The sequence below is a fragment of the Megalopta genalis genome, unplaced genomic scaffold (assembly GCF_051020955.1).
Source record: "Megalopta genalis isolate 19385.01 unplaced genomic scaffold, iyMegGena1_principal scaffold0085, whole genome shotgun sequence".
Taxonomy (NCBI): Eukaryota; Metazoa; Arthropoda; class Insecta; order Hymenoptera; family Halictidae; genus Megalopta; species Megalopta genalis.
In genome coordinates, this window is record NW_027476154.1 from 619,965 (window position 1) to 636,268 (window position 16,304).

Consider the following 16,304-nt stretch of genomic DNA (forward strand, 5'->3'; position numbering starts at 1 on the left):
ACGGCCCCCGTAAAAAGCTAAGCTGACCGACCATCAGGAGATTAGAACCTCGAGAATCCTCTTCCTATAACCCCCGGGATTCTTCTCGTCTCTTATGGAGAGGGGGGGAGGAACGGCTGCCGAGTCAAACGGGGGGTTGAACGTAGCCAGATACTAATTCTAGGTGGAAAAACCGATATCGCGCTCGCGCGTGGATGGGCCATCGATCGCAAATGGCCGGCCGTCATTCGAAACTCTTTAACAATCGTTCCCGGGAGAGGATCGCGGATGATAGATCGCCGGGTGCTCGGTCTTTGCCGGCTGACAGCGGTCCTACGGTGCTATCTGCTCGATTCCGAAGAGCCTCTCCGTCGCTTTCCGAGGCCAGACAGCCGTGACGCGTTATGAGCCAGACTGGTGACACCGCGGTTTTATGGATTGAGATCGAACATCTCGATCTAGGGACCGCGCTCTTATTGAGAGATTGTGTCGCGTGGGCGTTACGTCCTTAGACCGTATATACATGTATAGTAGTGTCTCTCTTCCTGGCGCGACTTAAGTATGCCACTTCTGACACCGAGATATTGCGCGACCCTGTAATTTATCGATTTTCTCGCTATGCGAGTCGGTGAACACGTGTGCTGCGGCACGCGCCCCGGCTCCTTTGACTCGAATTCCCGGAAGACAGCTCATAATACAATGACATAGATTTTTTTTAATTTTAACATTTTAATACTGATTTTTTTTTAACATATTGCTGATGGATTTCTGATTCAAATGAGACCAAACGTGATATAGTTTGGACAGATATTTCTGTTGCCAATAGAATCAAAGACGATAGACGTTGCGCGTAATGCGCTGCCAAGATGCACGTGGTGTGCGATGGTGAAAAGTTTAGGCAATGATGTTTATTTGATTCTCCCAAAAAATTCAAATTTGTCGCTTTAAATGCTATTTTCCGATGGTTTGGTACAATCGATCAGATGCAAATTGGTGCGCTGCTGTCACAGTTTTCGCAGGTACGAAGGGTGGTCAGAGAGTTCGCGATCGCTGGTACCACCCTGGCTATGGCAATCGGGATGCGTCGCGTAGTCACCGGGTACACCTAAAATACTAAAACTTTCACCTTTTCACAATAAAATAATTTCGTTCTTTCGGATCTTCTTCCTGAATACGGAAGGAAACCGAAACAGATTTCCAGCCTTGCAATGAGACTGAACAACATTTATTTACTTGATACTTAATCTGTAATTCATTTTATTTTAGTAAATTACGTAATAAATAAAATACGTCGTTATAACAAGGTGGTGTTTTTCCTCTATTTTCTAATAACAAATAATGTAAAAAAAAAACATTAATTTGTAAATAATTCATATTCAAATTGGCTGCAAATTTTTACCATTGTATATGAATACGTATGTACTTACTTATTTAATTTATCCTTGCTCAAAAGATATAATTTTAATGCCTCCATAAGGTGTTGTATGTAAGGTGGTTCTCTTTTACTGTAAGATGTCAATAACTTAAGGGCCGCATGTAATTTATTGTGGTTGTTTGGTTCATTTTGCAGTTCTGTTTTTTCGTTTTCGTTCCTTCTTTCTTCCTCCTCACAGTCTAATAAAAATTGTGTGGCATGTATCAGGGTGCATTGCTCTCCTGTAATTGCACTCATTATCTCTGGCCAATCAGGTTCAAACTCTCCCATGTGTGATTGAATTGAAGGGCCAGCAGGATTATTATTATGTAGCAGTTTATTCCATGCATTTTTTATGTTCTTTGTTGTAACTTTGAACCACGAATCCGATAAAATGTCAATACAGGTTTTTAATGTGTAATCGTCATAAAATTCATTTATTCCTTGATCATATGTTAAAACAAGTCGCAAAAGCTTGTGCCGGAAAATTCTTTTTATTTTTCCTATGATCCCTTGATCCATTGGTTCCAGGACAAATGCTGTATTAGATGGTAAATATATAATTTTAAAATCTTCCTCTTCTTGTAGCGAAATTTTGTAGGCTTCGCAATCATTTAACATCATTTTACTTTCTCCGATATTTGTTTTTCCTCCTGATATTGTTTTACTGATGGTTTGAAATGGTTTTCAAATCAATCTGAAAATAACGTTCTACCCATCCGTGCATTTGACTGCGATTTAAAAATTACAGGTAATGAAAGTACATGTTTCAAAGCTCTTAGCTTTTTATATTTATAAATTACAATAGGCATAATGCTATGTGTGCCTAACGCATTTGCACATACGCCAATTGTAATTCTATCTTTCTTCGCCCCATGTCCACTAAGACTTTTTGTTGAATGACACAATGACACAAGAAACGAAGAATAGAAATTGATTGATCAGTGACGCGATGAAAGGGGATGTAAAAGTGACGTAGCACGCAGTGCCGCAGGTAGCAAGAAAGCCTGGACGGGCGACCGAAGCGGTGCGTGCTAATGACCCTATTATAAAAAATGCTGCCGATGAGGCGTGCATTACTCGAAAATGCAGAAATGACTTTATTGCCGGAAAGAAGACGGCTCGAAAAAATCATCAACTTAGAAACTACAATTGTTCCGCGTTAAAAGTATTACAGAAGCTATCTATATTAATAAAGCATACGCGACTCGACCGATCGACCCAACACCGTCGGGACATAAGCATACAATAGATTCCGAAAATTACCAATAGTAAAATTAACAATAGTATCTAATTATCCGAAAAGCCGTTATTTCCTGCCTGTAAGGTAATGAAAGTACATGTTTCAAAGCTCTTAGGTTTTTATATTTATAAATTACAATAGGCATAATCTTATGTGTGCCTAACGCATTTGCACATAAGCCAATTGTAATTCTATCTTTTTTCGCCTCATGTCCATTAAGACTTGTTGTTCCGCGTTAAAAGTATATAGAAGCTATCGATAGTAATAAAGCATACGCGGCTCGAACGCTCGACCCAACACCGTCCCTACCATACAATAGATTCCGAAAATTATCAAACGACTCCATCTGTACTGCAAGCGTCTTTCCACAAACAAATAAGCGACCGTAATAATAGTATCTAATTATACCGAAAAGCCGTTATTTCCTGCCTGTAATATTTCCTTCAACGCTGCCTACATCTGGTCGCCAAAATTCTCTCACCGTCACGTATTCCCCTTACCTTCTGCACAACACCAATTACCCAATTACCCACTTTTTCCCCAGTCTTATTACCTGCGCCACGGTCAACCTTCGAGACGCGCGGATTCTTCGTGAGATTCACTCGCAGGTACGATTCATACCTGCAAGTGACTGTTACTTCGGGGCGGTCACCTTTTTGTTTTTCCTATGATCCCTTGATCCATTGGTTCCAGATCAGATACTGTATTAGGTGATAAATATATAAATATATAATATAAATATATCAAAACGACTGCCTCTCTTTCTAGATCCGGAAAACTTGAAAAAACATTGAATCCGAGTGTCTCATTGAAAACTTCACGCCCCTAACGAATCTTCTTAAAAAACAAAACAGACAACGAACGGATAAATACTAACCAGACATCAACGCGTAAAAAATTTGGTTAAGACTCCGTCGATGGTCTCACCATCAACTCAATTCATTCTAAGCCAAGTACAGTTAGTCACCCTAGCGTTAAAAATTGTTATGTTATGTTAAAATATAGTGTTATTGATATCAGCCAATGTTAAAACCATTCTTTATCAACTTACCATCCGTATCACTCGAAAGAGTCATAGGAAATCGCGCAGACTCGGTGTCATACACGATTTAATCGGAGACTTACGACCTCCGTAGATCTAACAGTTCACTGTTCGACCTCGCCGGGAACGTTCTTCTCTAGCCAGTATTCTTGTTGGAAGTGCTTTCCATACAAGTCCACCTTCGTCCATATTGTAAACATTTTCCAAACTTATATTTTCTTCCTCTACCATCTTTTCAAAATCGATTATAATAGCATTTGATGCATCCTGATCAACACTAGCTTTCTCCCTGTCTATGTTTGATAAGCGTATGCCATGTTGTCTCTTAATCTTGTTAACCACCCATGACTCGCTTTAAATCCCGAATATGACGGAAAATTTTCTCTTAATTCCGCCACCTTGTCTAATATAAGAGCATCGGTTATACGGTCTCCTAGTATCCCTCTTTGTACGAACCATGATAATAATTTTTTATTTAGTATATCGTAATAATGTAGCTTTACTATTTTTCTTCGCTGAAGTTCGCGTTTATTTTTGTTTCCAAGCGCATTCATTTTTGTAGCATCATGTGAATGCGTTGAATTGTTCTAATGCCAATGCCATAATTTTTTCCAATATTTTTAATTGACAGACCTGTTTCTCGAAGATCTTTCAAAGCGTAAAAGCGTTGCTGCACGTTTAATGACGTATATTTTTATGTCGATGCCATAATATTAATAGTAAAGCTATGTGTATGTAATTTAGAGTGTAAAACGATTTTAAAAAACGATATTAATTGTCACAATTTATATATCACTAATTACACTGTCCGACAAGATTGTGACACTCCCTGAACAAGAATCCGAAAACCGAATTGCTCCATCACCCTCAGTTTTTTAAATAAACGAACTTTTGTAAGAACCCAAAATTTTCGACGAAAATGAGGTATTGCATGAAAAGTAAAAACGTTAGAAAGTTCTAATTAGTGTTAAAAGATAGAGGAGAGTTTCCCGAATATAATGGCATGCAATTTATTAATTGTTTTTGGTCCTAAATAACAATAAATTAATGTGAAAATTTAAAAAAGTGTCGACGTGAGCAGTTTCTGCGCAATATTTTTGTATTTTTACGAAAAGTTTTTTGTTCGGCACGAAAACTCTACCCAGGATCGGATTCTGTAGACATTTCTGAAGAAGAAACGGCCCGGTAAAAGCGTCGGAACGATATACATTTCGAGTAGATCGAGAAAATGTTCGACGGCAACATGTACACGACGTTTTGCCGCCATGAGCTTCGCTGCTCGCTTCTCTCTGTCTGACAGGGCCGAAACTACGCGTAATCGACACCGATGGAGAGATCCAATGGGGCATCCACTTTTCGTAAATAATATTTGAACTTTGTTTAGTACTTCAATGTTCTGTTTTTTTTTACATATTTCTGTGGATAATAATCACCAAACTGTGTTATATTTCACACAAAAAATCACACCAGAGTATTTGGAGTTGGTAACTCCTCTATCTTTCAACACCAATTAGAACTTTCTAACGTTTTTACTTTTCTCTTGCAATACCTCATTTTTGTCGAAAATTTTGGGTTTTTACAAAAGTTCGTTTATTTAAAAAACTGAGGGTGATGGAGTAATTCGGTTTACGGATTCTTGTAGCTCTACAAGAATTTCATAGTGGCTATAGGAACCCAAAAATCGTGTCGGACAGTGTAAAAGTATGCCAAGTCTGCCCAAAGTATGCCAAATTTATAAAATTATATGCTTATCCATCGCTCGAAATTAATTTATATAAAAGTCACAAAATATATAGGAGCCTACTACCTTTTTTAGCTTAATTTTGCGAAATTGTTTAAATATTTCGTAATAGCGATACCTTCCATTTAATAAATTATTTAAACAACGATGAGAATAGAAACTGAAAAGAATTAATGGCCGGGAAGTGTGTTAAAATCGTATCAAATGTTCGAGTCATTATTAAAAGTACGGCTGTTCGTTGTTTAATCAATGACGTAATTGTAGCAAGTATGAACGTAATGAGATAAATTAAACGGCGTGTAATTATTTCACGTGAAAAGCCGCCGAACCGAAAAGCGTAATTTAAAATAAATAGAGGGACCGAAGATTTAAATATTGGTGAGGAAACTTCCGATGGGGAATTAAATTAGCTCGTAGGAAATTTATTACAGGGAGTTGTTGGCTAATTAGCCGGCTGAACAACGTGATTGTATCATCAAATTTTTCATTTTATTTGATCTCGCAGAGCGTACAGAAGCATTACATCGGAATCTACTTTTAGAGTCCTACAGATCGATCGTCATCGCGTTCGCTGTAGAGTCATCAGAAAATCCAACGTGTATTGCTCATCTGCGATACAGAGAATGTGCCGAAATTAAATTTCGCAGTTTCACCAGGCTCGCTGAAATAAATCTACACATTGTTGGAATTATTATTCTCGCATCGGATAACGAATTTTTGCAATGTTAATTTAATTCCCTCTTTTAATGTCCCCGTCTATTTAATATCCTTAATAATTATTATTTAATAATCCCAGAAACTTCAATAAAAATCACTCAGGATTAATGAAATAAAGTTTTGAATTATTTTGTTTCACATGAATTGCTAAAAGTCCACATTTTGAATCCCCTAGGCGCTGTTGCCAGCACATAAACCAATAATTCCCTAGCCTTAAACTGCCACGGATTCGTGAAAGGTCGTTTAATATTTTTTGATTTTGCCCGAGCCCCATGAATCATGCGTTTAATTAAACATCTTATAGAAGAAGAGAAGAAATTTTAATTTTGTAGTGTAAGAAATACGTCGTGCTGCAAAAGTATCCAAACGTAACCTCACATTTACTAGATTCAGAGCTAAAAAATCAACTTTTCGTTTGAATAAAGATTAAAATAGATATTTACTGTATAGATGGACTTATAAAAATAACATTTTCACTAGACCACCACTCTGTCCCCAAACATTCTATTTATAAATCAAATCTATAGCTTGCCACACACTGAATATCCAGAGACAAGCCAGCAATTTATGAAACACAAAATTTCCTGGACTGAAAAACTGAAAAATCTCAAGCTGAAAAACCATTAATTTACTTAAGCTTCTGTCACGAAGGAATCCCAATATTATAATGTCTGAAACTGTTAAACATAACCTCACATTTTTTACACCTGAAGCTAAAAAGGAAATCAACTTTTCATTTGAATATGGGTCCAAACAATTCTGCTCTACATAGTAAAAAATCCCCTAGAATTTAATATCGTAAGTAACCTGCACTGTTATGAATTTATAATCCAATAATTCTCTAGTTTGCCACTTTGCGAATCCCTGTGGATAGCCACCAATTCATAAAACAAGAATTCCCCAAACTGCTAGACTCAGAATTGAAAATTTTTCCTTCTCAACCCTACGAACTATCAATTTACTCAAGCATCTAACTTGAAGGAATCTCGATGCAGAGTGCCGGAAACTGACAAACATAACCACACATTTCCTGAACTTGGATCTAAAAAAGTCAACCCGTCCATTTGAATTAAGTTCCAAATAATTCTGTTCTGCATTGATGCAATTATAAAACAGAATTTCCCCCAGAATTCAACATTGTGAATCTCGTAAAACCAGGTTAACAAATAAACAAAAACTTCCCTAACCTGTTTTACTGTGAATCCCCGAAAGATAGCCACCGATTCATGAAACCGAAATTCCCTAGATTCATAAAATTGCCTGAATTCATATTTCAATAGCACCCCCGCGTTGGTTAACACTCCGAAGTCCCTAAATAATGCTCATTTAACACATTTCCTCACCTACCTCTAAGCTTTTGGGTCCTTGAGGAAACGAAAGTCAGTCATCATCTTGCCAAGGTGCATGGGATGAGTATGAGCCCTCATGTGCATGTGATGCATGTGATCAACAGGTCCTACGGCGGCAGCCCTTATCGCCTGTTGATTGCAGTTGCAGGTCATCCCTTCGCTTTGATGAGTGCAATGAGGCACCTTGACGATAGTTGGCTCAGGAACGACCACCATGGGCTTGGAGGGCACGACAACCAGTTTATCCTTGCAAACTGGGGGCACTGGGACCAGCTTAATGGTCTCGATCACCTGAGTCTGCGGTTCCACGATCCTCTCGGGCTGGGGCTGGGGCTTTACAGTGACCACTTCGGGGACTGGAGTCGGTGCTGGGACCTCGACTCTCCTTTCTACGATCTGCACCTTCGACTCCTGAGGGCAAGGTTGAGATGGCTGGATGATCTGCAGAGTCTGCACCGAAGGGACCACCTGCTGGTGCATCATCTGCTGGGGAACCACCTGTTGGGGCACCACCTGCTGGGGAACCACGAACGACTGCTGGGGCACCACGTATGCCTGAGGATGGAAAACTATTTCATAACACACACAATCTCCGTCGGTACGAATTTTTAAGAACTATCAATTAGCGTTGAAGTTTGGAGATCGGTACTACGCCAACAGAATTCACAGTGGCGATGAAATCAACGATATGGCGGAATAGCAGAGTTGGACATTATACAAGTAGAATTTCATTTGAACAATTCGAATAAATTTTATGAATATTTTTTCGTACAGTTTGAAAATAAATTTTACGGATAAAATTTTATTCGACTAATCTTTCGAATAAATTATTCAAATATAACTTTATTCAAATAACGAATTCAAATAATGATTTGAATAAAGTTTTATTCAAATAATGATTCGCGAATAAAGTTTCTTTCAAATAATGATTCGAGTAAAGTTTTATTCGAATTATGTTACATTCAAATAATGATTCGAATAAATTCTCGAATAACGTTTCGAAGACATCCTTTGAATCAATTTTTCGAATAAATTCTTCGAATCACCGAGAAATTAAGTGTTACTGTAACCATAAGCGATAAAAAAAACTTCGAACGCATAAGTTCTCCCTTTAAATTATACAAATAATTACAAAGACTTATGACACAAAATGGAGAATTACGTGTACATTTTCATCGATCCAAATTAACAATCGATGAATTATTTACTAAATGAGAGCTCTTACGAAAAACGAACAACTTTTGTCGAAAACTTTAAATCTCTCACGATTCTCAAGAAATAACACAAAATCAAGATACATGCAGATCATAGTGAATTTATGCCTCGAGAGAAGCATGGTAAATTAGAAAGCACGACGCAATTGCTACCTGAGGAGCCTGGAAGACTCCCAGAGACTGCACAGGCTGCGGGGCCTGCTGGAAGCTGTAACTCTGCATCTTTGGCGCCACCTGCGATTGTTGCACCACGCTCAGGCCCTGCATTTTCATCTGCGACCCATCCTGAGACACCTGCTGTCCATTTTGAGCACCTGGACGGATCTCCACGCAGAAGGACGCCTGCTTCTTCAGCCTGTCCTTCTCAGCACCCGCATCCTCCAAATGGAAATCCTTGGGACTGATCGCCGAGGATTCGGCCATCTTGGTCTCCAGTTTGCCAGCTGGCATTGCTTGCACTGCCATCGCAGCTACCAACAAACCGCACAGACATGCTGTTAACGAATTCATCGATGTAGAATCGGTTGAACAATCGTAGCGAACTGAATGCTTGGACGATTTGGCTGGCTTTTAAACCGATTTTTCGGTGTGACGACACCGCTCACGCACTTTTTTCCGGAACGCAATAGTGCTGAGCGTGCTGAATTCCGACGTAGAGCAGCACGGGCGGGGACTGGCTTCGGGAAATGAGGATGAGGGCGAGAATAAGAATAAGAATGAATCTGAGAATGAGACTGAAAATGGGACTGAGAATGGGGCTGAAAATGAGGCTGAGAATGGGATTGAGAATAGGTCTGAGAATGGGTCTGAGAATGGGTCTGAAACCGAGAATGGGACTCAGATTAAGACTGAGTGTAAGACTGTGAATGGGAGTGAGTCTGAGAATGGGGCTAAGAATGAGACTGAGACTTAGACTGAGACTTAGACTGAGGCTGAGAATGAAATTGTATGTACAATAGTCGGAACGATGGTATTTCGAGAGAGCCGCTGTTTCTGTAGTAAATAGGAGAAAGTTGAACAAGGTAATTTTACATTGTGTGTCAAGCTCAAACGTCGGGGAGTGTGATCTTTTTTCCAAGGAGTACGTCCCTGCACTTGCAAAGTACACTTTTCTGTCGAATGAACGCTGCGGTTTTATTTACTTATTGTTAGCTTGCTTCTTTACGACGGCCTGAGGAGGGTTTGTTCAGAAAGTTGAACATGTTAATGTTTACGGTGATATTTTGGAAATGTCAACGCTAGTTATACAGGGTGTTCTATTTAAGACAAGCCTCTTAAATTATCTTGTCAAGGAGTTATTATAATTTTTATCGAGTTTTCATATAATTGTAATTACTAAACTGCGGATCTTTATGCAAAATATCAATTTTCCAACACGGTTGTAAGAAATATCTACATTGTGTAAAAATAAATTGTTTCTTGGAATAGTTTTGATAAGTCGAAAACAGTGTGACACATTTTTGCCATAAATGCATAAAAGTCTGCAGTCTGATAATTACAGTATATTCAGTATATTCGACACGGTATATTCGAATTACAGTATATTCGAATGTATTGGATACTTGTATTTATTGTAAATCATAATTAAATTACAATTTTTGTTCTGAAGATAATGGTAGTAAATTATAAGAGATACAATTAAATGTGCTATTAAAAGTTGCAACATCAAATGAAGGAAAAGAATTAAGATCATTCAAATACAGTTCCTACACAATTTTTATTGAAATCGTGCCCAAAGTAACTTGAAAATTACAGTAATAATAACATTGAGGTTACCGCAAATTTTTAATAAATATCGATAATTGAAATCAAAGTTCTGATTGAAATTAATTGATTGAAATATCAATGATATTAAATCACAATTAACTTACAATGAAAGTTGCTGTTAAAAGTTATAATATTAAAGAAGCCAAAAAGAAAAGTCATAGTCTTTTATATGATTTTCATTGTAAGTGTGCCCAAGTTAGTAAGATTGAATATTACAATCGTACTTATATATAAAGTGAAATAATATCGAATTTTCAATTAACATTTATAATCACAATTGAGTTACAATTCCAAAAATAAGAAACAAGTATAATAAATCAGATACTGACAAAATTTATCAACGAATCCATTGTCAAAAATTTGCCAATAAAGGCCGGTATAAACAATGTTTAAAAAAACATCCGTCCAATGAAAGCTTCCACAATTTCCACAAAGTCTTCGTTCAAAATACGTCCGAATTCATGAAAGAAACCAATTTAAATAATAAAAATAATAATAATTGCTTATAACGTTGCTAATAATATTTTCTCAACAATTAAATACGGAATCACGGGAATTGGCACGGAATCGCGGTAAAGGTCGCCCGCGTCGCGTTTCAAGGCCCGTATTTAACAAACAACGTTGCAAATAACGATTGCAAAGCCATATTTCGGCAGGCGGTGGTTTCTGCTGGCACAAGTTATTTGCAGCTTCATCGTATTTCGACATCGCGGCGAGCCGAATTTAGGGCACTTTTGACCGTTCTTGCCGGCAACACACTTTCATTATCGTCAGCATATTATGGTTGCGTTCCCTTTATCCCGGCGCGGCGCGGCGCCGTTCGCGCTTGTTTTCATACACCGACAATACGTAACGCACAATACATTACGGTAGACGCCGGCGATTTAATAATGCCGGCAGAGGAGGTGGCATTCATGGAGTTCTTTCGCAAGTGCAAAATATTCATGGAATATTGACCACGGAGCCGCTTCTGCTCCAATTTCAATTAAAGCGTTCCGCACGTCGAGCACGTTTCACCGCCAACAACCCAATAAACTAATTATTAATTGCTGGACCAAATCGTAAACGAGCGCTTTTTCTCCAAGAACGTTGATTCTCGTTCGATTTTTAAAGAGATCGCAGTCGCTCGGTGTCCGGGTGCTTCGTACACCCCCCTACAAAAGTATCAGAAGGCTTGCAGAAAATTCGATAGGAAATTGCCTGAATTATTTTAACTTATTCTTAAATTTACTTCTTCTTTATTTCTTCTTTATTTTCCATGTTTGTTTATTTTTAATATTATAATTTATGCTAAATAAATATAGTTCCAATACTTTTGGACGAGGATGTACATTATTTTGTAACGCTCAATGTGCTCTAGAAGAATGCACTGTAACGTGCACTGTAGGGTAAGGGTCCCAATTACCGACACATTAAGCATGATTTTTTGTTCATCTGTTGCATATATATATATATATATATATATATATATATATAAATACTTGTAGAAAGCATAAATTTGATGTGAAATTAATGAAGAATAAAAATAATGCAGATGTCCCAATTACCGACACTTGAAAAAGCTACTTGTACCAATTATTTTGACCCAAACACCGATAAGATATTCATTTTCGAAATTATTTATACAAAAATTAACTGTTAATTCTAACGTATCCAACTTAAGTGAAACTATTAAATTATATTAATTGCATCATTAACACTTTGACTACGTCACCTGTATGCGAGTGACAAAATTATTTAAAATCTAATTTCTATGCTCATTCATAAAAGTTTCTTAATTCTATTAAGATTTGCAATAGATAAGAATGTTGAAATAGTAATCGATGTCATATTACTTTGCTTTGCAAGTTTAATTTAATTGATTAATCAATTAAATGATTAATCAAATATATGAAATTTTGAAATGTTTTAGTATTAATAATAAAATTGTTAATATATGAATAATATTAATATTAATAATATTATTAATGAATAACTTTTAAATGATCTAAAAGTATCCCATTCTCGCTGTTTATTTAGGAAAAATTATACGAACGTACGAATATTCTTTTATATAGAAGTGTTTTTCTAAAAATCGGAACAACCAAAACAGAAATTGATCTTCGGTCATTTTTCGAAACGAGAGTAATAAGATCATGGACTTAAAACTTTGTGGACAGATTAGCTGAAGCCGGAATAGTCTGTAAAATTCTTTCCACGCCAGAGGAATGGTTCTGTCGGAAATTATACTGCTTCTTGCAACGCGCTCTCGAAAGATTGCATGGCGGCCATAAAATCAACCTGCTTTGTTCTCCGAACGAGAGGAGAAACAAAAAGATTGTTAATCTGCTGGAGTGTAGCGGTTCCCCGGCGTGGAATATATGAAAAATTCTAAAACAGTACGGTAAAAGAAATGGATAAAGCTGGAAAGGGAAATTTGATTTTTATCAAGAAATGGAGCCGTTGTTTTGTTACTCGAAGTTCTAAGTTTGCGGATGTCAATTCAGTGTTCCGCTCAAATGTTTGTATGCAAAATGGCTGATTGCATTTCGAGGCGAGCAAGTATTTGATTTATTAAAATAGAAATACTTTCAAGAATCGTTTACGCGAATGTCAATTTTATTTTTGGAATGTTTGTTGCGTTAATATATCTTGTCGAAAAATTTAAGTCAAATTTGAATAGTTACGCATAAAATCAATTTTAAAGTATAACAATTAAGACAGCATTTAATTAAAGCATATGTAATGATGCGTATATAGAACAAATAAATAAAGCATAAACAATTATGTTTATACAAAATGAATTTGAAATAAGGCGTCACTAAAATTACATGTAGATATGTATATTTTCGAGAAGACATTAATAATTATGTACATATAGAGTAAATTAGAAATAAAATATGAATAATTGTATAAAATATATCGTATAAAATATACCCTGAATAAAATATAAATAATTACGTATGTGTATATAGAATAAATCGTATAAAAGATATAAATAATTGTGTACATGTAAAAAGAGTTCTAAATGAACTATAAATAATTATGTATATAAACTATAAATATTGAATAAACTCAAAATAAAACTAGATTATTATACACAAAATAAATGAATTGAATGCAACAAATTTAAATTTTGTAATTTTTAATCTAATATTACTGCACATTAAATCTCGTTGAAATACTCATGTTAGATTTCGATGGTAATATATGAGAAAATTTGCGCGATTAAAATCAATGCAGTCTGCAGCAACAACAGTTAGTATGATATGCATGCCAATGTATTCACGCAGAGCGAAGAGAATCTCAATCCACAGGAAATAAAAACCAAACTCACTTTTGTATTCGAAAAAAGCATTCGATTATCGGCTCTAGCTGAATCATTTATATCCGATAACGAAACGAAAATATGACAACGCAGGAGCGAAGGATTAATATTTTTCCAGAACTTCTGGATAACCCTAATCTCACGGAAAGCTTGCAAATTTTGTATCAAACTTCTCATCATTCATTTTATAAAAGTTATTTAAACATTTTATAAGAATTATAGAAACATTTTCTAAGAATTATAACTACATTTTGTAAGAATTACAACTACATTTTGTAAGAATTATAACTACATTTTATTAATCGAGGAAACATTTTCTAAAAATGATAGAAACATGATAAGAGGTATGGAAGTGAGAGACACAGGTTAATTACTTAACACAACGTGGTTTAATAAACATTAGTACAAAACGTGGCTAGCGTGCACATGGGTCCCACAGACTGTGACCATAAGAAACAAGCAGAGTGGTACGCGGTGGACGCGCCGGTGACGCGTCGGCGACGACCTCGGGGCGGCCAGGATGAGGCACTAAGGGATACGAAGATATCCCTAACAAAACATTTAATAAAGATTATAAAAACATCTTACCAAAATTATAAACGCATTTCACAAAAATCATAAAAAATTTTATATACAAAATTATATATTTGATAATCGTCGTATTTATAGAATATCATTCGTAAACAATTCTATTATAACATTATAATATAATTATTTAGTCTAATCGTATTATAATAACATTACAATTATAAAACATATCTAATTAGATATGTCTAATTATAAAATTCGACAGATTTACTTATTATTCATTTAGTTACTCATTTATTATTAGTGCTGGTTCCTAAATTCAAGAAAACATATAAATTAACAAAGGATTAACAGCGTTTTTATTTTATTTTTATAATGAAAAATCTTTTCGATGATAAAGGAAATTCTCCAATTTTAATTTTTGTAATATGATGTACGAGGACGAGAATTTCCATGAATATTGTAATTATGTAATGTATTATTAAGTGTTTTATTCAGTCACGTGGGAACAGAAATGAGAGATTAATGAAATTAAACGGTTAACATTAAAAGAATGGTATCAATGGAATACTGTTCGAGTCATTGCAATTGGAAATTAGATCGTGAGCAGGTATTTATGCAATATTATATAACAGGCCTGTTTTAGGAAATATTTTAAGACATTCGTCCAGATAAAATATTTAACGAAACATTGATTAGGAAATTAAATATGCTACAATTTTTTTAACGACATTAAATTTAAAAAATTAACTGTTATTGGCAGCCTTTATTATACGAACTGGTGTCACAGTCTAAATCAAGCTTTATACGACATACTATTGTGTTCAATAGTACAGATGTAGTATAATTATATACTATATCTGTATTATTGAATACAAAACAGTGTAATAAAAAAATTTAAGTAACTGTAAAAACACTCGAAACTTCAATGCGAAAGTATGGATTGAAATAAAATTATTATTATTATTGTTATTATTATTAATACTGAATATAATCTTATTTATTACACAAATCAATAAACACTGATTACTATATCTGAAAAATACAATAACGATGCTGCTGAACACTACAGGGTACCCCAAAATCTGCTGTATAAGTAATACTAATTATACTGCTTGTATAACTAATACTAAGTAATTGTTCCATTATGCAAACGTCCACGTTGTTATAATTAATTCGCATAACCGAAGTTCTACTGTACAAAATAATTATCCAAATAAAATAGACTTTTAAACAATGTCGTACGCCATTATGGTTGTCGGTTTTGCCGCGTCGACGTTACAATTATTAGAACAAGAAATTGATCAAAAACACCAATTAAACATTTTTCAACGTCGACGTTCAGCGTTCGGACGCGGAAAAAAAATTGATTCTTGGATCTGGAGAAGCGAGGACGGTGTTCGTTTGATCAACAAACTGTTGAGAGATTTCAATACACCGTAGATCGAGCCACAGCTGACCGGGCAGAAGTTGGTTTCGTCGGTCGTTTCCGTTCACCTTAAGCTGTTCTGCGATTCCGCGCAGGGATTATTTCTTTCATCCGCAACGTACGGATACTTTCTCCACCCTCTGTGTGTCTGTAAAACTAAGTCTCAATCTCGGGTTCTTCCTTTCATCGGAAACCATGAACTTTTCTTATCTCCGCCGGGTTTTGATTGGAACTACGCCGTCGGAACGGAGAGAACAGCTGCGACGTAGCACGTGTCAGATCGTTTCTATTAAGGGGACTTATCCAGTTGTCTATCCAAAAGGAACAGCTACATTTTCGCCGTTCATATTGTTGGGAAAACGATCTCGCATTTACTCGTGTGAGTCTTTTTTATTTTTCAACAGATTTTTAATATTTATGATTTTTACAGAACAAATCGCATTGTTCTCAATCATGTCAATTTTTTCGTTGTTTTTAATTTCAGAGTAGTTTAATTTGTTGCGTAAACCGTAGCGAGACACAGCTCATTTTTTAACATCGATATTGTTGTCTTGTCTTTATTTGTGTGAGTTTT

At 35.9% G+C, this 16,304-nt stretch overlaps 1 protein-coding gene across 1 annotated transcript; it reads right to left on the bottom strand.

The window, feature by feature from the left end:
• Window positions 1-5,886: 5,886 nt before the first annotated feature.
• LOC143262069 (uncharacterized) lies at window positions 5,887-9,179 on the bottom strand. The gene is made up of 3 exons (XM_076528029.1): window positions 8,853-9,179; window positions 7,484-8,040; window positions 5,887-6,028 (listed from the first exon to the last, which is right to left on the bottom strand). The coding sequence occupies exons 1-2, from the start codon at window positions 9,162-9,164 to the stop codon at window positions 7,486-7,488; spliced, it is 867 nt and encodes a 288-aa protein (XP_076384144.1). The 5' UTR covers window positions 9,165-9,179; the 3' UTR covers window positions 5,887-6,028; window positions 7,484-7,485.
• Window positions 9,180-16,304: the final 7,125 nt, after the last annotated feature.

Bases quoted from the DNA above. Each gene is read 5' to 3' on its own strand.
- LOC143262069 (XM_076528029.1), bottom strand. From the start codon at position 9,164: ATGGCAGTGCAAGCAATGCCAGCTGGCAAACTGGAGACCAAGATGGCC. The intron at 8,041-8,852 runs GTAGCAATTGCG...TTCCATCCTCAG, and splicing joins GAGTCTTCCAGGCTCCTCAG to GCATACGTGGTGCCCCAGCA.